The sequence below is a fragment of the Tiliqua scincoides genome, chromosome 3 (genome assembly GCF_035046505.1).
Source record: "Tiliqua scincoides isolate rTilSci1 chromosome 3, rTilSci1.hap2, whole genome shotgun sequence".
In the NCBI taxonomy this organism is placed as follows: Eukaryota; Metazoa; Chordata; class Lepidosauria; order Squamata; family Scincidae; genus Tiliqua; species Tiliqua scincoides.
In genome coordinates this window covers 205,919,993-205,941,971 of record NC_089823.1, presented here as the reverse complement: position 1 = coordinate 205,941,971, position 21,979 = coordinate 205,919,993, and the positions used below count along the sequence as shown (strand labels likewise).

At 49.3% G+C, this 21,979-nt stretch overlaps 2 protein-coding genes across 2 annotated transcripts; both read left to right on the top strand.

Moving 5' to 3' along the window:
- The first annotated feature begins 2,344 nt into the window (after nucleotides 1-2,344).
- Nucleotides 2,345-3,055, top strand: LOC136645273 (RING finger protein 228-like). Its single transcript, XM_066621510.1, has one exon. The coding sequence runs from the start codon at nucleotides 2,345-2,347 to the stop codon at nucleotides 3,053-3,055; it is 711 nt and encodes a 236-aa protein (XP_066477607.1).
- Nucleotides 3,056-20,992: 17,937 nt separating this feature from the next.
- Nucleotides 20,993-21,742, top strand: LOC136645272 (RING finger protein 228-like). The gene has a single exon (XM_066621509.1). The coding sequence runs from the start codon at nucleotides 20,993-20,995 to the stop codon at nucleotides 21,740-21,742; it is 750 nt and encodes a 249-aa protein (XP_066477606.1).
- The last annotated feature ends 237 nt before the right edge of the window (nucleotides 21,743-21,979 follow it).

The window sequence follows — 21,979 nt, the reverse complement described above, 5'->3', positions numbered from 1 at the left end:
ATCTCTGCTGAACTGTGCCTTTTGTCTTTCCCCAGGGGACCAGACACAATGGAGAAGAGAGTGCCTCTACCTTTAATCATTTTGTAGAAGAGGGAATTTTGGCAGGTGCATCTTTTTAAACCTTCCATGTTGAGCTGAACCTGCCCAAATCCCCTCTTCTATACAATGGTTAAAGGTAGAGGCACTCATTCCCCCTTTGTACCTGGTCACCTTGCCCTGAGAAGCCGAACTGCACCATTCTGACAGCTTTCTTTCCTGAGCAGCTTTAATGTTTATGACTCACATCGAATCACTATTAGGTGTTAGGAAATGGTGGGTAGATTTCTGGTGTTTTGGTTTTTTGAAGTGCAGAAAGTGGTATTATTTGTTTTTATTTCCTTATCACTGAAAAATCACACCTGTAGTGATAACAAATAAAAGGCACTTTATTGTTTGATACTAAAGAGACAGACTGTTCTGCAAAGATTTTATTCAGCAAGCTAGGCTCAATTCCCACCCCCACCCGGAGTCACCATCTCCTACTCACAAAGACTAGCCAGTTGTACACTGGGTGAGAGGTACTGATCTGGATTCAGAAAGAGCCAGGTGTTTTGAGATCTCTGTCCAGTTTCTCTAGCACCCAGTATTTCAAACAGTAAGGAGGTGCACTTTGCTGTAAAAGTCTGTCATTGGCTCTTGTTTTCAACCAGTGCGTTGCAGCACATTGGTGTGGCATGAATGGTAAATGGGTGTGCTGCAGGAGTTTGGGGAAGGGTCCTTTACCAATATGGCTGCTGGGGGATGTGAGGCCCCCACCTGCAGCATGGTGTGCCTTGTCATTTGTCTAAAAGCTGATGGTGTGCCTTGACAATTTACACCTTGTCAGTGTGCCATGAAATGAAAAAGGCTGAAAATTGTTGTTCTGGCCTATTCTCACAGGTCACAGGCTGGCTTCATGGGAAGGGGTTTCTGGACTGATCCACTACTTCTTGGGAGAAGTTACAAGTTACCATTTTGCAGCCTTAACTCCACATGCTGCTAGGCTAATAAGGCAGCGTTCCCCTGTGGATTTGAGCTTCTACCAATGTAGCCCACCACATGCTCGTGCATGTACCATGTTGCAACAGGCTACATTATGGCAACCTGACTTCAGCAAAAGGCAAAGCAGAGAAATCAAGAGATGCTTTACACTGCAGCTACTGTTTGCCACCTCCTGGCTGAAGGCGATTGGCTTTCGGATGAGTAACAAAGCATGGAAGATCTTGGAAGCTGTGGCATCGCTAGGGGTGTGTGGGCCACACCAGGTGATGCATACGGGAGGGGGGTGACACACCAGTACAAGCCAAAATGGTTAAAATATTGGTATTTTTGAATAATACGATCATGTTCTATATCTTTGATGAGTAATTTAATGCAGAGTTCAATAAAACAAACCCTGTTGAAATATCTCTATTCTATCCAATGATATAGCCCAGTGGTTCTCAAACTTTTAGCACTGGGACCCAGTTTTTAAAATGAGAATCTCTCAGGACCCACCAGAAGTGATGTCATGACTGGGAGTGACACCATCAAACAGAGTTTTAAAAATCCTAGGCTGCAATCCTACCCACACTTACCCAGGAGTAAGTCCCATGTAGTGGCCTGTTATAAGTACAGATATGTAACATTTCCCCAACTGCAGTCACATACCATGGTAGCATCAAGTCTGACAGATGAAAAAATACAATATTGAAATGAATGGGAACCCACCTAGTGGATCTCAACCCACAGTTTGAGTAACACAGGTATAGCCCAAAAAACCAGTGTGGGCAATGGTGCACCAGCACACCCACAGCCTGGAGCGTTGCCCCGCCCACTGCATGGAAGGAAGTCCGTCATGGGGTGACGTGCTGGCCTCCCTCACCAGTGATGCAAGCCCTAGTGCTGTCACTGCCAGGAAGCCCAAGCCTGCCCTCCGAGCGCTCCCTGATGCCGTCCGGTTCAGTTCTGAAGAATCTCCCACCCGGTGACGTAGGAGCGCAGGGAAACAGAAACCCTTGTAGGGGAAGGGGCGAGAGAAGCGCCTCCTCTTCCCACCACTGAGGACAACGTGAGATAAAAGCTAGCAGGAGAAGGACCAGGACGCGGTGGTTTGGGGGGCTGCTTTCTGGGCAGCCTGAGGACGGAGCGAGGGGCAAGAGGAACCACCAGCGGAGCCCGGTGATCCTGCCAGCGCAGGGGAGAAGCTCGGCGGGCTTCAGTCGCGGAGGATCCCCTTCCCCCAGGCTGTCCTCCCTCCTTCCCTTCCCGGCTGCCACTGAGCAAAGGCAAAGGCGGGGAGGCCAGCCGGGCTTTGGGGGGCTGCCCCTCCTGGAGAGAGCGCGCGATGACGATGGCCCAGCCTTCGATGATGATGATGGTCCAGCCTTGGGAAGCAGCGCAGGGAGGCAGCTGGCAGGAGGAGGCGGGAGGCGCAGGATGGAAGCCAGACGCCGCCCCGCCCCCGGGAGAGCCCCCTGCCCGCTCCGAGGAGCCGGAGTGTCCCATCTGCAGGAACTGCTTCGACCTGGAGCGCCACGTGCCGAAGCTGCTGGAGTGCCTGCACACCTTCTGCCTGCACTGCCTGCGCCAGCTGCACCTGCGCAGCGCTTCCGCCCAGGCCGGGGGCGCAAAAGGGGGCCAAGCGGACAGCATCCCCTGCCCGCTGTGCAGGCACCTCACGCTCCTGCCCGGCGGCGACGCCCAGAACCTGCTGCTCAACACCAAGCTGGCCAAGGGGTCCCCGCGATCTCCAGAGCCGCCGCCGCCTTCGGAGTCCTTGGCGCGCTCCCCTGAGCGCCCCCTGGCGGCACAGAGCGGCTCCAGAGAGGAGGAGGAGGAAAAGTGCTCCTGCGGGCTGTGCGCGAGGGCTTGCTCCTCGCTGATCCTGTGCGCGCTGGCTCTGGTCTCCGTCGGGGTGTCCGTGTACCGTCGCCTCAACACCGAACCCTTTCTCGTGCCTTTTTCCATTATTGTGATCATCGTTTTGCTTTCTTGTTGTTGTACTATCTGCAGTTCCAAAAGGGCTCCTCGGGAAGAAGGAGGACCAGGGCCGTAGCTAGGGGTGGCAAGGGGGCTTTGCCCCTTCTGATCCAGCGGTTTGCCCCCCCCCCCAGCGTTTTTTCCAAACCTGTCCTCTTTTTGTCTACTATGACATCATTTGGGGGTGATTTGAAGCCCTTTTTGCAACTTTTTTCATGCACAGAAGAGGGCTTGGTGCTTCTGGCAGGGAAGGGGGGGGAAGAGAGAGTGCAAGTGTGTAGAGCAGGGGTGTCCAAAGTTTTTGGCAGGAGGGCCACACTGTCTCTCTGACACTGTGTCAGGGGCCGGGGGGGGAGGGAGAATTAATTTACATTTAAAATTCGAATAAATTTACATAAGTTTACATAAATGACTATATTAAAGATGAACTTATATGATTGAATGAAGGTCTCGCAATAGCTCATGGCCTATAAAGGCCTTGCACAGAGCAAGGCCAGCCTTTGCTGCCACTACTGCATCACAGACGTGAAACAGCAAGCAATGGAGGAAGCCCTCATCCCTTAGCTAACGCGAGAGGTCAAACTGTCGCCCTCATGCTGAGAGCAGTTGCGTCGGGCCAGTGTGGAGGCAGTTGCTCCAGGCCAATTGCACCCAATCACAAGCGTAGTGAAGAAGAAAGCGACACAGCATAAGAAAAATACAGTCAAGAAATATGTGCCTTATGTTGATTTCAGATCATTTTAGAGAACAGTGGGCCCATTTTACATATGAAGCACAGTGATAAGTGACTAACTAAGACCAGTCTTTGGATACATAGCCTGAACTCTTAAACATGTATACTTGTAACAGTCAAGTGACAATAGAAGTTTTATATGTGCGTGTGTGTATATACAGTATATGTATACTGTATGTATATGTGTATGTATGTCCTTCTAGCAGATAGAGCTCATGTCCTAAGCTCATGTTTTTTGGACTTCAGAGGGCCTTACAAGCCTTTTGGAGGGTTGGGGTGGCCTCCTTCCCTCACAGCGCATTTGTGACATGCACCACCTGCACTAGAGCTGCAGCACCGGTGGAAGAGCAGCCTAGGATTGGGCTGTTAGAGAAATAAATGTGTTGTAGTTGATGCATTCTAATAAAGAATAAAAAAAAAAGCTTAGATGATTTCATTTGTTTATTTTTCTGGGGAGAGATGGGAAAGGAAGAAGAGTATTCATAAAAGTTCATTAGGGCTGCTTCATTAAGCGAAAAGGATTGAGCTTTTTGTTAATAAATAAAAATATATTTTTACTTGCAATAAATATATTATTTATCTTTTACTGTTTAAGTCTCATAAAAACAATAGTGTTTAGTCCCAATACAGTATCGTTTTTAAAAGTGGGTCACAGTGCAGAAAAGTTTGGGAACCACTGTTCTACATAATTTTAGGACTCCTCTGAGAGCAATATTTGCTTTCATGTGAGTGCTTCTAAAGCTGCCAAGTCTGTTTGTTTCATCTGTATGTCACAGGGCATGATGGTTCTTTGCCAGTGGCTGGTTGCTGAAGTCTCCAACAGAGCCATGCAGATCTCCTTCCAAGCAATGAACTCCAGGCTGAGACTGAATTGGTGCCCAGCTCTGATCATCTCTACAACTACAAAAGTGGACAGGGATATGAAATCAATATGAATTCTCATCCCAGGTCTCATGTTACAGGTGCAGCTACACCTCAAGTGAAGTTGTCTTAAAAACTATTGCCTATAGAGAAGGTTATGCAATACATTCAAGGCCTAGTTGTGTGACTGACTAGTGAATATATTGCATTTCATTTCAATTCAGTTTCCTCCCTGCTATTGTATTATCATCCTCACAGTAAAAAATTTTCTATTGTTGCATCTTTAGCCTTGTTTCCTTCTTTTGTATTCCACTCCACTGAGTCATGCCACTGGCCACTTGCACTTGGTTCCCGCACACATTGCCAGAAGCATTAAACTTTTCATGAATATGACTGCACAACAATAGGGGGGATTTTGTGGGTTAGTCACCCTGCTTGTCAACAACCAAGGTTACCTATCCGTACCTGCTAGTTTGAAACATTGCAGGAACTGAGGGGCTAGGTTGCCAAGACCAAGTAATTTCCTGGTTCACAGTGGGACAAGAAAGCAGGGAAGGGCTTGAAAAACAAGCCCAGGGACTAGGAAGTACCATAGCTGGTTCCAGGGAAGCAAGGGAAGGGATAAGTTGGGAGGTGGCTCACCAAAGATGGGTGCCCAGCAGGTGCTACAGCAGTGGCTTCTCGGTTGCACTCAGTAGGGAAATGGGGAAGAAGGTGAGAAAGGCACAGTGGTGCTTGGGTAGCAGGTGAAGTGGGGATGCCTGATATAGTGCTGGTAGGTAAAAGGAACAAGTAAAAGAACTAAGCACATGGACCAACAGACACATGGGGGTCTATGACCTCAAATTTTATACCTTGAACCTTCCTTGGGACCCACCAGAACTGATGTAATTAGCCTGGTAGTTATGTCATGGCCAAAAGTGACATCACCAAGCAGGAAAATTTTAAACACCTACCATACAACAAAATCTAATTAAGTAAATCAAAAGTTTAGAAATTTATTTAAAATAAAGAAGAACCCTCCTAACCCTTCCAAAAATAGTATTAAAAATAAAATGCACATTGAAATGAAATGAATGGGGACCCACCTGAAATGGACTCACAACCCACCTAATGGGTCCTGACCGGCAGTTTGAGAACCACTGTTTAAGGCTTAAGTTTAAGGCTTAAACTCTCATAAGCACAGGAGCTTTTGCTCTTCTGAAATGTCACCTGTATACGTGCAAACAAACATCACATATTACAGTTCAAATAAAAAGATTGTCAGGGAACAATTGGCCAGGGTTGCCCATCTGTACCTGCTGGGATAAGGCTCACTTGGGGAGGGCAGTTTGCCAACACACAAGAATCTCCTGATTCATTGAAGGGTAAAAGACTTTGATAAGCAAACCCAGAAAGTACCAGGTAATAGTCTCAAACAATTTGAGAGAAGCAAGGCAAGGGACCCCAAGATTACATTCCCAAGGGAAGGATTTTTGGAAGGTGCTTAGGAGAAAAGGATGCAAGAAAGGAGAAGGCTTGGAAACAAAGAGAGTGGTCTGGTATGTATCCTTGATACTGCTAGCACAGCAGTTCTTGGGTCATGTAGGGAATGGATATGTTTGATGGAGCCTCAATGAGGCACACTTGGCATAGAATGGAGGAGAGTGTGCACACAAGGGATTTGTGATCAAACTGTTCATAGAGAAATGCCACCTAAGAAAGCATGAAAGCAATTGTAGGGTTCTCATCTCGAATCAGTCTTTTATTTCTTGATGACCTTTGATGATTTCCTCCTATTATGTTCAGAGTGGTGCAACAGGGGAGTTCATTGCTCTGAAGTTCTGGGCATCAATTAGCATACAGCTCATAACTGGGTTTCTAGTGAAATTGTTGAAGGAAGCCAAGACCGAAAGCACTCCTTTTGTAACCACAAATAGTCATGTTTCCTGCAAAATCAGGAAGCTCTCAGTTTGTGGCCTTGTTTACAAGTCTGAATGGCTGTCAAAGCAAGGTGTGGAATTTTCCAAGCGAAACTTCTCAGAAATCAGCCATGGGTGGGGAGGGGAGGGTAATTGCTCCAATGTATCAAAGTTTGACCTTTAATCCAAAGGGCTATTGAAACTGATACATTCTTGCCAACAGCGCAAATCCACAACTGTTTCAGCACATGACTTCCTTGCCATCAGTACATGACTGGCCCGAGTCACACTCTCCTGGCATGCACCCAGCACCATGTACACAGCTGTGCCAGGTAATACCACACCTGTGCATTTCTGTACTTGTGTACCCCTTTCAATGTCTTTTCATTTCCTGTTGAGTTGACAGGGTTAGAGGTCCTCTTTACTGTACTCTTGGAGGAGTACAGTCACACAATACACAATATATGTAAGTAACAATATATTAGTGAATATGTTCTCCACATGGTACACGGGTGGCAGGACCCTGCACAGAGAACCCTCTTGCCCAGGCTGGGTCTTCTTGCCACCTGCTCCCTGCCTCTGTCGGGCTCCTACCCTGGCAAGATCTTAGAGTTCAGCAGTTCTATCACTCTACCTCCTTCTCCACCTCTTTGGACCCTCCTTCTTTGGGTCCTGTGCTTTCCCCACTGGTTATCCGGGGTCAGGTTGTTCAGTCTGTGTCCAGAAAATTAGTACTCATATTTCTATTATTTGCATGGAAAGGGGGGAACAGGGAGGGTCAGTCACTCCATCTTGCACTTGACATTTCATTTTGTTTGGGCAGGGGGGGAGATAGGAGAAACAGCAAAAAGAACTGCAAGTCAATATGTCAACATGATTCTTATCTCTTTTTCCTTTGTGGAGGTGCTGTAATGATTGAGCTCCCCTGCTCTTCTGTTCCCCCCCCCCTAAGAAAAGCCTCTCCCTAAGGAAAGCTGCAGGTTCACTAGGAAAGAGGCCTCCTTGGGGCACTCTGAAATCAGAAAAATCATGTGGCCAAGAAGGCTGGTTTGTAGGTTCACCATCTTCTTTGTCTGGGTCCAACCAGCCAGTTCACCTGCTGGGATTAAAATGTACCAGCTCACTGGGCATCCAGGTGCACCTGACCAGGTGATTGTAAATCCATCCAGCAAGCTGGATCAATGACATAATCAAATCTAGGTTAATGCAAGGTCAAGCAGAAAGATGCTTGGGTGTGTTCTGGCTTGGCTCCTGGAGAGCTTCCAGCAGTGTGCACCCAAGCTCTCACCTACTTCCTGGGGATCAAAGAGGAGAGATGGAATCTTCAAGTTGATTCTGGAGTAAGTAAGGGAACAGTGGTTGGTTGGCAACCTTCAGTCTCGAAAGACTATGGTATAAGCCTACAGCATCCGGTATTCCCAAGTGGTCTCCCATCCAAGTACTAACCAGGCCTGATCCTGCTTAGCTTCTGACATCAGACGAGATTGGGCATGTGCAGGGTAACAGTTGATGCCAAGGGAACAGTGAGAGTTGGATAAATTAGGGAGCTGTTTCCATTTCATTTCATATTTTCATTTTATGTTTGCCTGTAATTGCTTGAATTTTTATTAAGCTCTGCACCTGGGCGTTGCCAACATCCAAGCAATTTCCCAAGCCTACTTGTTTGATTCTCCTTATATTACTTACACACGGGTGTGTGTGTGTGTGTGTGTGTGTGTGTGTGTGTGTGTGTGTGTGTGTGTGTGTCAAGGATATTTAACTGTTCACCTGTCTGTGTGATGAACTCAGTGAGAGCCTTGCCCCAGTCCATACCGGGCTATATATTCAAAGTCCAAGAAGGCAGATGTTGGTCACAAAAGAGGTGGGAAGAGAAAGACAGCAAAGCTCCACCTACTTCGCTCTGTGCCTATAAGTGGTTGGTGTGGCATGAAAAGTGGCATATATGCACTTTTTCTGTTCCTGAGGCAGACACCCAGTGCACAGACAAGGTTGCTAAACCCTCCTCCAAAGAGTGGGGAGGGGGAGGGGCTCTACCTTGCCTTCCTTCACAGTGTCAGTCAGTGTCAGTGCCAGCAAAAGAGGGATTACAGAGATGCTCCTCTGACCCTCTTGCAGGCAGACAAAGCATTAAGTTCCTACTTCAGCTGGAAGACAATGTCCCCCTTATTGCCTGCGCCCTGGGTGGACTGCACCCACTGCCCCATCCTTGGTATGCTGCACTATACACTACTGACTGGGCTTTGGTAGAATTCTCAATGTAGGTGGGAGGGAAGCTGCCAAAGACAGTCTCCGTCTGTGCTGGCAGCTCAGTCTACTGATTTTGCACCTACCATAGGGCAGTTGAGGTAGTGGCATCAGGGCACCTCCCCCCTATCTCTACAGGTGCACACAGTGGGGTATGTCATACGAACCTGTACTTGGGAGTGCCCCATAAAGCAGTCGGAATATAGCACCATGAAAGTGAACAACCTGGCCAATATAGAACAGCAACAAATGGGTGATGCTACAATGCAGTGGCATAGCCAGAGGGGGTGCAAAGCACTAAGTTTTGTGGGGAGTCTCATTGCGGAGTGCCTCTCCTCCTCCAGAGCCAGGTGTTCACCTCCATTTTGCTCCCCCCTGCCTGGAATGGCTCCAAAGGGGAGGGGCCCCTTGCACGCTGTGGTGAGACACCCCTTGCATGGTGATGAAAGCACTTTCACAGTGATGACAGCAGTGAGCGCATCCTGGTATATGTTCTGCCTGTATGCTATCCATTCTCAACCAGATGAAGTCATACTTACCTGTGCAAAGGTGAGAATTCCCTGCAATGTCCTTAAGTCAGTGTTTCCTCAAACTGTGAGTCATGAGCCCATTTCAGGTGGGTCCGCATTCATTTCAATATTTCATTTTTAATCTCTTAGAATTGATGCTACCCTGGTATGTGACTGCATTTGGTGAAATGTGATAGATCTGTACTTGTAACAGGCTTCAACGTATATGCTTTTAACAATGATAGTCAATGGGACTTACTCCTGGGTAAGTGTGGATAGGATTGCAGCCCAGGATTGTTAAAAATTTCCTGCTTGATGATGTCACTTCTGGCCATGACATCATTTTTGGTTGGTCCTGACAGATTCTCATTCTAAAAAGTGGGTCCTGGTGCTAAAAGTTTGAGAAACACTGCTGTAAGAGAAGAAATGGAAAAATTATATATATAATCAGGATCTCCGCAGATCTCCGCAGTTCAAAGGAAATATCTCAGCTGCTGCAGTCCTTCCAGCCTTGAGGGCATCTTGCCAGTCTTAGGAAGTGAATTCTCCAGGTCGAATGTCCTGCTGCAGGCGAGACAGGCTACAATCCTATGCACATTACCTTGGGAGTAAGCCCTATTGACTATAAAGGGACTTACTCCTGAGTAGACATGCCTAGGCTTGGACTAAAAGCGTCCTAATTTTATGATGGGCGGAGCTCCCGGCCTTGGTGATGGTAGGGGCTAGAAACCCCTCCCACCTCCAGCCCCAGAGCGCCTGCAGAACCAGGGAGACAGCAGACAGCCCGGCCTTCCCGTTTCTATGGCTTTAACTTGCGGTCCTCCTCCTCTTCCTCTTCCTCCTCCTCCCGGGCGCAATGAGACCTTCGGGAGGGGGATCCTTTCCTGGCTGGGGCCGCGGCCAGCCTCGTGCTGGCTTGATGGGAACTGGAACCCCGCGTGACATCATCAGCAGGCTCATCGCGGGAAAGGCCCGCCGAAGGGAAGCCGGCGGCCAGGGGGAAGGAGCCGGAGGGGCGTGGAGCCGGCCGGGGAGGCAGCGGCCCGGGAAGGAAGCACGCACTCTTGCGGGCAGCGGCCCCTGCCAAGAGCCTGGCGCAGCAGCGCCAGGAATGCCCTGAAGGGAGTAGGGGAGGGACAGGCACCCCCCACGGATAGAGCAAGGCGGGGAAGAGGTGTGGGCGGGAGGGTCGATGGCTGAGCAGGACCCCAGCGCTGGCGAGGGCGCCCGCAGCAGCATCGCGGGAGGCCAGGGGCAGGCGGAGGCTGTGAGCGGGACCCGCGGAGGGCCTGCCGGTGGGGACGCCCCCTCCTCCTCGCCCGGCGCCCCAGCCTTGGCCGCGGAGTCCCCCGGCAGCAGCTACGAGGAGTACGAGTGCAGCATCTGCTACAACCTCTTCGACCTGGAGCGCCACGCGCCCAAGCTGCTGGAGTGCCTGCACACCTTCTGCCTGCAGTGCCTGCGCCAGCTGCACCTGCGCGCCGCCCGCTCCCCCCGCAGCCGGGGCCACGGCGAGGAAGAGGAGGAGGAGGAGCAGGGCTCCGGAGCCCCCGCGGCCGCCTCCTCCATCCGCTGCCCGCTGTGCAGGCACCGGACGGCCCTGCCCGGGGGCAGCGCGCACAGCCTGCCCGTGAACACCAAGCGCGTGGAGGCGATCCTGCTGCAGCTGAACGGCTGGGCTCCGCTCCTCCGCGACCGCCTGTCCTGCTCCTCGCCGCCGCCGCCGCCGCGCCTGCTCCTGCAGGTGCCCAGGCCCGCCCGCCAGCGCCCCCTGCCGGCTCCGAGCGGCGCGGGGGCCTCCCCCGCCGCCGGGCTGGGCTCGCGGGACTCGAGCAGCGAGGACCTGTGCTGCCTGAGCTGGAGGAGGAAGGCGGGCTGCGTGTGCGCGCTCTTCTGCGCGCTGGCCATGGTGCTGCTGGTCTTCGCCTGGATGGAGTGGCTCAGCGGCTCCATCTTCCTGGGGGTGGCCCTCGCGCTGCTCTTCTTCTCCACCATGCCCTTCGTGATGTACCGCATCAGGTTCAGGAGCCAGCCGGGGACCGTCTTCCTGCCCTCCCTGGCAGCCAGCACTTCCAGGGAGGCGTCCCCGGGGCGCCTCACCCCCCACAGCCGGGCCGACGGCAGGAGCCTCTCCTAGGGAGGATGTCCCCGTGCATGGAGACCTGCAGGCTACCGCTCCCCGTCTGCCCTTGAAGGCTCAGGAGCCCAGCTGGAAAAAATAGGTGGCAAGTCCAACCCTCGTCAAGGGACAGAGGCTGCAATCCTGTCCACACTTTCCTGCGAGTAAGTCCCATTGACTATGATGGGACTTAATTCTGAGTAGACCCGCATAGGTTTGGGCTCAGAAGCCCAGCAGGAAAAAATAGGTGGCAACTCCAACCCTAGTCAGGGGTTAAATGCTGCAATCCTATCCACACTTTCCTGCGAGTTAAGTTCCACTGACTATAATGTGATTTACTTCTGAGTAGACCCGCATAGGATTGGGCTCAGAAGCCCAGCTGGATAAAATAGGTGGCAACCCCAACCCTTGTCAAGGGATAGAGGCTGCAATCCTGTCCACACTTTCCTGCGAGTAAGCCCCATTGTCTATGATGGGACTTACTTCTGAGTAGACCTGCATAGGATTGGGCTCAGAGCCTGGGTGCTGCCTGCTGGGAGGACAGACGGACAGACACACAGACGGAAGAAGGACTTTGCCCTTACCCCAGGAAGGAAGGTTTAGAAAGGTGCTATGCCAATGACCTCTTCTCCAAGGTTGATTTTGAATCAGGCCTTACTTTGCCCTGACATCTATTTGTTTGTGCCAACATTCAGCTCCAGAATGAAGAGTGTGCCTTTAAGCATGTGCAGAGTGTTTTTTTTTTTCCCCCTTGCTGTATCAGAACAATCCTCTGAGAAAGACACAGATCAGAGATAAGATGTAGAAGGTGCTGCTTTCAGAGAGATGAGCCCTGGCTGACTTATTTTTCTCTTTTTAAGCACTGCTTCCCAACCTTTGCAGAGCTGTCTGACCAATGAAAAGAAATCCTGGAGATCCCTAATGTCTGTTCAATGCTATCTTGTGCAGTTTGTTTTGGCCTGAAATAAATGCATGGCTTTATGTGATGAGATTGTGAGGAGGGAGGAATGTGGGATCGTTCATTCAAATAGGCAGCTCTTGAATACCCTCTTCGATCACTATTCCCTTCATTGTGCTAGTGCTTTCTAAGTGTAAGTGGATGGTGAGAATTAGACCCACAACACTCAGAGCTCCTGGGAATCTTTGTACAGTTCACACTGCTGTCCATAGGACAAAGATGCATGCTGTGGTCTGAAGCTTCCAAGCATGCATTGTTAAATCACATGTAAAGAAATGCAAGATCAGACATGACTCTCATTCTTTTATGCATCTTAGAGCCCAATGCTATTGTGTCGTTGTCCCCTGCGACTGCTGCATCAAGCAGTGGGGGGGCCTTTGCAGAGGTCTCCTCTGTTGATGCCTCCACAGGGCAGGACGGTCTACTCAGTCCTGTTCTAGCTAAAGAGGTGGCACAGATCCATGTAGACCCATGCTGTGGGATTGGAACCAGGAATGGGGCTAGGATTTGGCAGCAGCTGCTGCTACCTACCCACCCCCCATCACCTCCCTCCCCAGTTTTGGCCTCCATATGCCTCTCCCAATGGTAGGTTGGCAACCTTCAGTCTTGAAAGACTATGGTATAAGCCTACAGCACCCGGTATTCCCAGGCGGTCTCCCATCCAAGTGACTTACCTGCTCAGCCAGGTGAAGGGAGAGTTGCTAACATGGGTAAGAAGGGGCTGGCTTTTCTTCCAGTGTCCACAGCAGCATGCTAAGTAGTGAGCTTTTGGAGTGTGTTTTACCAACTGATGCTGACTGCTTTGCCAGCAGAAGAGGAGCACCACCAGTGGTCAGTAAGTATAGAATTGGGTCATCACTGATCGTGGTTTTTACCCGTTATGATCTAATGGTGAGCAGTGATGAAGTCAGATGTGCCTTTCTTGGGAGGTGCCCAAGACATAAAATAGCTTCCCAATTTGGGACCTTCCCAAAAAGAGGTCCCCCTGGTCCCATCATTCCCAGCCTTTACAGAGGCAGTGAAAGCTGTTCTTTTTCAAGAAGTGTGTTCACTGATTACATTATATCCCACTTTTCTTCCACGATGTTCTTCTAGACAGTGTAACCCAAGTCAGAAAGGAGGTTCGCATTCAGATATTCTTAGCTTCAGCAAGAATGTCCACACCCTTAGTTCATGTCCTGGGACCAAAACTGTTATACAAATTGTTTTGCCATGATTGCTGCTACGGGTTTGATTTTAGAATCCTATATCTTCACACTGCTGCTACTGTTGTTTATATTGTTTTCATTGATTCCATTGTAATGGGGTTTTGTTTGTTTTTACCTCCTTTTCTGTGCATTTCACTGTATATTGTTTGTTATGATTCTTGTTGTTGTATGCCACTTTATATACATGGTAAAGAGACGGGATATAAAAAAATAAAAATCATAATAGCCATGTGAGATTGTTCTAGAAAGGTGGATTGTAAATAAAACCATCATATGTGACAAAGTGGCTTGCAATTACTAATCACTGGGACAAGACTTTCCATTAGATCCTTAATCTTTTTCATGCCATGACCCAAATAAATAGACAAACAAGCAAACGAATAAAGTATGAGACTGTGGACCAACCACTGATCCAGGACCTGATCTGCTCCACCCCATCCCCAACCACCCTGCTTCCCCCTACCTCTTGTGTCTTCACAATAACCCTGTGAGGTAGCAGCCTGAGCAGAGCTGCGGGGCAAGGCGGTGAGAAGAGGCTGTACAGAATTATATCAAGAACTGAGTTTTGATAAGGCAGTACCATTATTGGATTGGATGCAAGCCCTCTTTTGCACAGGGTTGCTCTGACCCCTGCAAAGAAGTTGAAAAGCACTGCGTTAGATGTATGAGACCTGCAACTGAAAAAGACACTGTCACTGACAGTACCCTCAAAGCAATAAAGTGGAATTTGGAGCTGGAAATTGAGTATTTTTGTTTTTGGTAAAGCTTTGACTGCTGCATCTTTTAGGTCTTTGGACAAGTTATTTAGCCACTTGGTCATAATTTTTTTGTTTTTTAAATTAAAACGTGAGGGCTCAATCCTACCCAACTTTCCAGTGCTGATGCAGCTGCAATGTAGCTCCGAGAAGGCCTCTGTGACTCCCCTCCACTTTGCGGGTTGCAGCACCTGCCCTGTTGGCAAGGCTACATCAGCAATGGAAAGTTGGCTAGGATTTGGCCCTGAATATTCCTAGGGCACTTCCAGTCAGTCTTCTTTGTACTGCCAGCTGGTCCACTTACAGCACAATCCTATGCTTTGTGTACTCCAGCATTTCCCAACTGGTGGTACACTTAACACCGGTAGTTTGCAAGGTGGTTCCAGTGGTACGCGCAATATTCCCAGATACCTGCCACCCAGCAACAAGACCTTGATGCAACAAATGGCTGCCAGAGGTTCAGCTCAGCAGGCAGAGTTCCAGTGCAGTTTTCATGCACTTGAAAAAGCCCACCCTCCTACCCTGAGCCTCTTACTGGTGTTTGTCATGTTGCACCTCCCAACCTGGATGCAACTGGTGATGATGTTCTCAGCAGTTACTTCTGTTGGTACTTCTGATATGTGGACCATGTGAAATGATGCATTGGGGGACAAAGGTTGAGGAATGCTGGTCTACTCAGAAGTAAACCATATTGTGTTCAGTGGGGCTTACTCCCAGGAAAGTGTGTATAGGATCACAAGCTTTACTGTCATATGTAGAATTGCAACGTTCCTTCCACACCACAGTAGGTATGGGGGGGGGGGCTTTTACCCCTCCATGTAATCCTGTGTATATCTACTTTGAAGTAAACCCCATTGAGTTGAAAGGGACTAACTCCCAAATCAGTGCATATAGGATTGGAACCCTGTTTCTGTTGTGGTCTGTTGAATCTGCTGTGGTCTGTTGGACATGTGCTTCTCAGAAGAAAGGAACCTTCTTGCTAAGAATGTCTAGACATGCTCTCATTGCACTTCTGGGCTGCTGTTTTCTCAAAAAGGTCAGATTTTAATAAATGTGATCCTTCAACCACAATACAGGACAACAATTGAATCATGGTGCTGTGTCATGGATTCGCCGTCCCCATCCCCCACCCCATAAACAGCAAGTGAACAAAATGTGACAACCCCAGACTAAACACTCCACTTGGAACTGGCCTTAAGGAGGCACGATTCAAACCAGTGAGTTCTTGATTTATAGTTCAGACTTGTGTAGCCACTGAAGTAAACCAGCTCTTAACTGTATGTACATCTACGTACAGTCTGAAGCTATACAGCCAAAAAAAGGTTCCCTTCCTCATGAGTTTGTTTGAATTAAGCCCAAGTTAGTCAGTGTGTTAGCTGCTACCCAGCTCCAGTGATATCAGTTAGGCTTTTGTCAGTGACTTCACCAGTATCTCTGGTGCAGAGGAAGCAAGAAATGGCAAGTGCTAGAAGCAGGCAAAGCATTGTTGTATTTTTTTTTAAGGACACCTGGGACAATATATTAAGAGTATACAAGAGAGTTTGTACCAAAAGCTCAGACATACATGTACTTCACAGGATTGATTATTCTCTGATGAATGCCTGAACCTCCCCATTGAAAATTACTGTACCTCTGCTGACATGGGCAAAATGAATGTTCTGCTTGTGCTGTGTAAGCTGTGATTTGGGTGCAGAACAGGCTTCAGATTTAAAAGGGATTCTTGGCAAGTTCTCTCCATTGAATGCCCTACAATTTATGGGCATCTTGGCAGCAGTGGCAGTTCTCTGTTCAGCAGGTGCCACCCCCCCCCCCCAAGTCCTGGAATGATGGTATATCAGGTTCATTAAGGGGGAAAAATGGTGACCACTTGCAAAATGGCAACTACTAGTGGATGGACCCAATTATGTATTTTATTTTTACCCTGCCTTCCTCTTCAAAGGGCACCCAAGGTGGCCATCCCTCCCCTATTCCTTCCTCCCAAAAGCAGACATGAGTAGACATCAGCTGTGGGACATATGCAAGTCATCACTTGGTGCTACAATGGTGATGGTTCAGCCGATTCCTTAGTACCCAAAACCAAACCCAACACCTGCTGGGTGTTTACAATATCAGGTAGTGACTTTCATATGTGAAGGAGCCATCACAGATCTAATACTGTAGGTACAATTTTCAAAGCAGTGATGTTTTCAAGACAACTACAGTATTGTTCAATGGAGTCCAGTTCAGTCCCAGATTGGGTTGTTGGGAATCCAATATAGTACGTACATGTGAGTGTGAACTGGCTCTAATTATACGTGATTATGCTCAGTTACATGAGTCTACTGGCCAGCAGGTCATGTGGTGAAACTGTTTCTGGACTTATAGTATCACAGACTACAGGTGTATGATTGGAGGATGGAATACTGCCCCAAATGTATAAAAATTCCCTTCTCATAGAAGACTAGATATCAGAAAGAAGGCATGACCTGCACCCTAATGAAAGGAGGTGAGGTGAGGCAGCAGCTTGACAGAGGGCAGTGGGGATGCCCCACTGTCAGTTCCACTGCCACCCCATGACACTATTAGATTGCTCCACCCCTCTCCTTACCCACCCCTCTCCTTACCCAGCAACACTTAGCTCCCCTTGCAACAGGGTGTTGAAGGCAGAATTGAGGTGCAGAGCAGTGTGCTAGAGTGCCTAGGTTTAACCCACAGCTCTGCTGCTCCAGACAGTCTCCCCTTTCAAAAAGACATTAGATATTACATAAGATTACATTAGATAGGTGCAAGTGGAAAGGGAAGAGAGAAAACTCCAAGAAGAGGGGAGACTGATATGGGTAGAAGGGAAAGAGATGATTGGTTCACTTTGTGCACTGACAGCAACCATTTGGGGAAGTCTCCTAGACCACAGGGTGGGGGGGGGGGACTATGCCATGTCTTTTCAGGGAGTGAGGGACTTGGATTGGGCTTGAGTGCAGCCGGAGCATTTATAGGATGGTATGAACAATGATAGTCAGTGGGGCTTAATCCCGGGTAAGTGTGGATACGATTTTAGCCTTTGGGATATCTGGGGATTTTATTATTATTATTATTATTATTATTATTATTATTATTATTATTATTATTATTATTTCAGATCAGCAACTGCTTGGGAGGGCTAGGAGTGTTCTTTATTGGTTCCTTATTTTAAATAAATTTTAATCTTATACTTCTTGTAAACTTTTAATATACTCAGGCCCAAATCTTACCCAACTTTCCTGCACTGATATAGCTGGGCCAATGGGGCAAGTGCTGCATCCTACAGTTGGGTGGCCGTCATGGAGGCCTCCTCAAGGTAAAAGAATGTTTGTTCTGTTACTTTGGAGCTGCATTGTCATTACCCTGGTGCTGGAAAGTGGGTTAAGATTGCACCCTAAATTACTTACTTGATTTGATTTTGTCATATGGGGGTTGTTAAAAATTTTCCTGCTTGATTATATCACTTCTGGCTATGGCAGGGGTGCCAAACATAAGGCCCAGAGGCCAGATGCAGCCCACGGAAGCTTTTTATCCAGCCCACAGGCTCTCAGCTGCTAAGCAGTGTTGAGGTGTTACTGCTGAAAAGGCAGCCCACATGAAAATTGGGCTCTGCCATAACTTGAAATATGATCAAGATTTGTGTTTTTTCTCTTCTGTCATTTGCAGCTAATGAGTTCCTAAGTGAGAAAAAGTGCTTATTTTTGGTTATGACCTGATTAATGATATCATTTCCTGCCTAATGACATCACTTACGGCTCTCAGCAGGCACCATGAATGCTGTTCGGCCCTTGGTATGAAATGAGTTTGACAACCCTGGGCTATGGCATCACTTCCAGGTGGATGACATTATTTCCAGTAGATCCCAATAGATTATCATTCTGGGTCCCAGTTCTGGATCCCTAAAAAGTTTGAGAACCACTGGAATAGGAACAGGTCAGGGCCATTGACTATCGACACTGCCAATATGATGTTGGCAGTAGACATGTAAACTTAATGCTATTTGCACTTTTGTAATGCACTTAGACTGATGTTTCCTCCTTGATATGATTCACTGCTATATTTTGAGTTTGTAAGAATTTTGGTGAAAGCTTTTTTGTATTTCTTTGGTCAGATTTTTACATGTGCTCTCTTCCATGTGATTGTGCAAAACTTGATACTATATATGCAAGGAGAGTTGTATATTGAAAGATATTTTGTTTCATATTTAAAATATTAATTAATTAGTCCTATTGAATATTACTACTAATTATAACAATAATAATTATTCATGTTAAGCTGTTAACTTACAGGACTGAGGGACTCTTTCACAGCAACAATAGATGAACCTTGAATCCATTTATGCATGTGGGTATACTTTTAACTCTCAAGTTATTTATATAAACATTTCTAGACTGACTTTCTATTCATAAAGAACATTCAGGAAAGACAGTGAGCAGAGTTATATTCATTCAGTGCCAGAAATAAAAATAACTCCAAAAATAAAATTCACAGAGTGGCAATACAATCCAAAAATAGTCCATCCACCCTCACACTAGTCCATAAGTCTGGCCGAATGGGACTTTTTACATCACCTTCCTAAAGGCTACAACCATGATAGGGCCATACGGGCTTCCCAGGGGAGAACGTTCCAGATCTTGGAAAAGCCTTTGTCTCACCAACCATACCTTAGCTGGCAAGGGAACCCAAGCCAAAACCTCCCCAGATGGTCTCGGCTGTTGGGCAGAAACACATGAATTAAGATGGTTCTTTAGGATTCTATTCCTTGGCGCTGCTCAAAGTAAAGAAGAGGGCAAGGATGAGCTAATATGGAAACACCAGCCCTTCTTCAGACAATTCCCTCCTTGCCTTTGGTGAACATGTGGAGGACGAGTTGGACCAACAGTCCAATCCTAACCCTGGTGCTGCCAGCGGGTACAGCAGTGCCAAAAAGGCTACTGCTGCATCCAGTGGCATTGCTGGAGGTCTCCTCGAGGAAAGGAGACTTTTGACCCCTTTCCCTGGGGAAAGCCCCAAGCCCTGCAATGGGGCTTCTCAAGTCTGTGTCAGCTATTATGCCAGTGCAGGTGAGAGAAACTCTATGTTGGGCTTTTGAGTCCAACATGGAGGATATTCACCCCCTCCCGCCTCGGTTCCTTCCCCGCCCTGCCTTCCCCTAGCTTTGCAGTGCCTCTCTTCTGCTCCCAGGGCCACCACTGCCACGTGAGGCTCTCTGGGCAGCATCCATCTGGTGCTGGGTTCAGCACCGACTGGGACTGGGCTGGTGCTGGTACTCACTCCTCCCTGGGTGTTGTGTGCGTGCCTTACTGTCCATTTGTGACACCCAGTGCCAGCACTGGAGCTCAGCACTGGTGCTAGAGGCCCATCGGATTGGACACCAAGTCATTTGACCACCAAGTCAGCCTGCCCCTGGTCACACACTTCAAGGTCCACTCGTGTTCACCTTACTAAGGTGAGCTCTCTAAGACAAAAAAAATAAAAATTCATGAGACCAATTAGTGAGAGCAATGCAATATCCTTGAATCTTTTCATAACATAATCAGGTAATAGGAGAAATGCAAGTTTTAGGTGGGCAGCAATATAACCAGAAACATGGAATTTATCTAGTTCAAAACTTATTATTATTATTATTATTACAATGCACTGGTTTTCAACAGTAGTTCACAAAGCAGCTTACATAAGTAAAATAAATCAATAAATGATTTATGTTATAAACTGTTAGCATTCATCCATTTTTGACTAGATGTTTGGCTAGGCTTTACCCCTTGCTAGCGGGAATCGCCAAATTAACTGGAATGATGAGGTGACAAGTTGTCCTCATTTTATGACAATAGAATAACTGAGACCTTCCTGGCGCAAACAGGAGATGGGTCAAAGAATTAAAGCCCCTCTTTCTCCACACTCCAGCCCCAGTCTTCATATCCCCCATTAAGAAAAAAAAATTAGCAAAAAAAAAAAAAAAACTAAGTAACTAACCCAGGCCCGGGGGTTTGGAGACCCCTGTACTAGAGGCTAATGAGATTCTCAGTTCACCTGTGGCTTAAGACTTTGATCTTCAAAGTATTATTAGTTCTGAGTTGTTAAGTTTGTATTTTGTGAAGTGACATAATAGGGGCTGGAACACGGTGGTGGGATGGATGGATGGGGGCATTCACCCTCTCTTTGCCCCTGCTACCGGAGATCCAGACTGCCCCCTTGGCCTGCAATTTGCACCAGGAGTGAAAACTCCCATGGGTGCTTCTCTCCTGGGAAAAATGGGTGGTGATAGACCTGGATCAGATCCCCGCCCCCCCAATTCCAGTACGGATATGGATCCCACTGCTTATTTCCCAAAGAAGAAACGAGGCCACTGAAGGCCAAGACGCACTTCCGACGTCTCTGGGGTGATGAGCTCACAGGGCTGATCCCGTTCAGAAGTAATGGTCCAGGAGCTGCTGCTGCTGCGTTGATGTGATGCTGCGCATGACATCACCGGCAGGCTGGTCCTTGGAAAGTTCCATCCAAGTGGAGGCGCCGGGCAGGGCTGGGCTAAGGAGTGGCCAGCGGAGCCAAGAAGCGCAGAGGGGCAAGGGCAGCAGGCGCTCTTGCGGACGAGCTGCTCCCGGGGCAGCCCCTGGAACGCCCTGCGGGGAAGGGGCCCGGCTGGAGCTTGGCTCTCCCCCCCCCCAGGCTCAGCACCCAGATCCAGAGCAGGGGCTGGGTGGGAGGCAGCCCTCCCAGGGGAGCGTCTCATGGCTGAACAGGAGGCTCCCAGCGGCCCCACGGAGGGCGCCCAGCACGCGGAGAGCGGCCGAGAAGAGCCCTGCGGGGCAGCCTCGCCCTCCACGGCCCTTCTCCTGGCCCCAGAGGCGCCCGCAGCCGGCTGCGAGGAGCGCGAGTGCCGCATCTGCTACAACCTCTTCGACGCGGAGCGCCACGCGCCCAAGCTGCTGGAGTGCCTGCACACCTTCTGCCTGCACTGCCTGCGCCAGCTGCAGCTGCGCGCCGCCCGCGGTTGGGCCACTGGAGGCGGCGCCGGGGCCGCCAGCATCAGGTGCCCGCTGTGCAGCCACCGCACGGCTCTGCCCGGGGGCAGCGCGCACAGCCTGCCCGCCAACACCAAGTGCCTGCAGGCCACCCTGCTGCCGTGGCACGGCTGGGCGCCCGGGCCTGCCCACCAGCGCCCCCTGCCGGAGCATGACGGCCAGGGCGCGGACGGGGCCGGGGCCGGCGGCTCGGAGGGCAGCAGCCTCGGCTCCCCGCAGGCCGGCAGCGACCTCTGCTGCGCGAGTTGGAGAAAGGTGCTGGGCTGCCTGTGCGTCGTCCTGGCCGTGCTGCTGCTGGCCGCCGCCTGGCTGCGGTGGGTCCCTCTGCCCATCTTCCTGGCGGTGGCTGTGGGCCTCTTCTTCTGCTCCACGCTGCCCTTCCTGGTCTTCTACTTCAGATTCGCCAGTGGGCAGCGGACCATCTTCCTTAGGAGGCGGGCAACGTCCTCTGGCTGAGCCCCTTATCCAGGCAAGGTGGCTTTGGGTTGCCCCCTTTCCGCCTAGTATTGTGAGCGTCTTTCCATCACTGCACCTCTGGGCACCTCTCTTGACGTCTGCCTGCTGTTCAAGGCATAGCCTGGCCAGGAAACAGGTAGCAGCCCTGGCCCTGTTCCAAGCAGGGGCAGATCCAAGGGGGGCCATGGGTGTGTTGCCCGCCAAACTGCTGTTCCAGTGGGGAAGGGTACCCACCGG

Bases quoted from the DNA above. Each gene is read 5' to 3' on its own strand.
- LOC136645273 (XM_066621510.1), top strand. From the start codon at position 2,345: ATGACGATGGCCCAGCCTTCGATGATGATGATGGTCCAGCCTTGGGAA.
- LOC136645272 (XM_066621509.1), top strand. From the start codon at position 20,993: ATGGCTGAACAGGAGGCTCCCAGCGGCCCCACGGAGGGCGCCCAGCAC.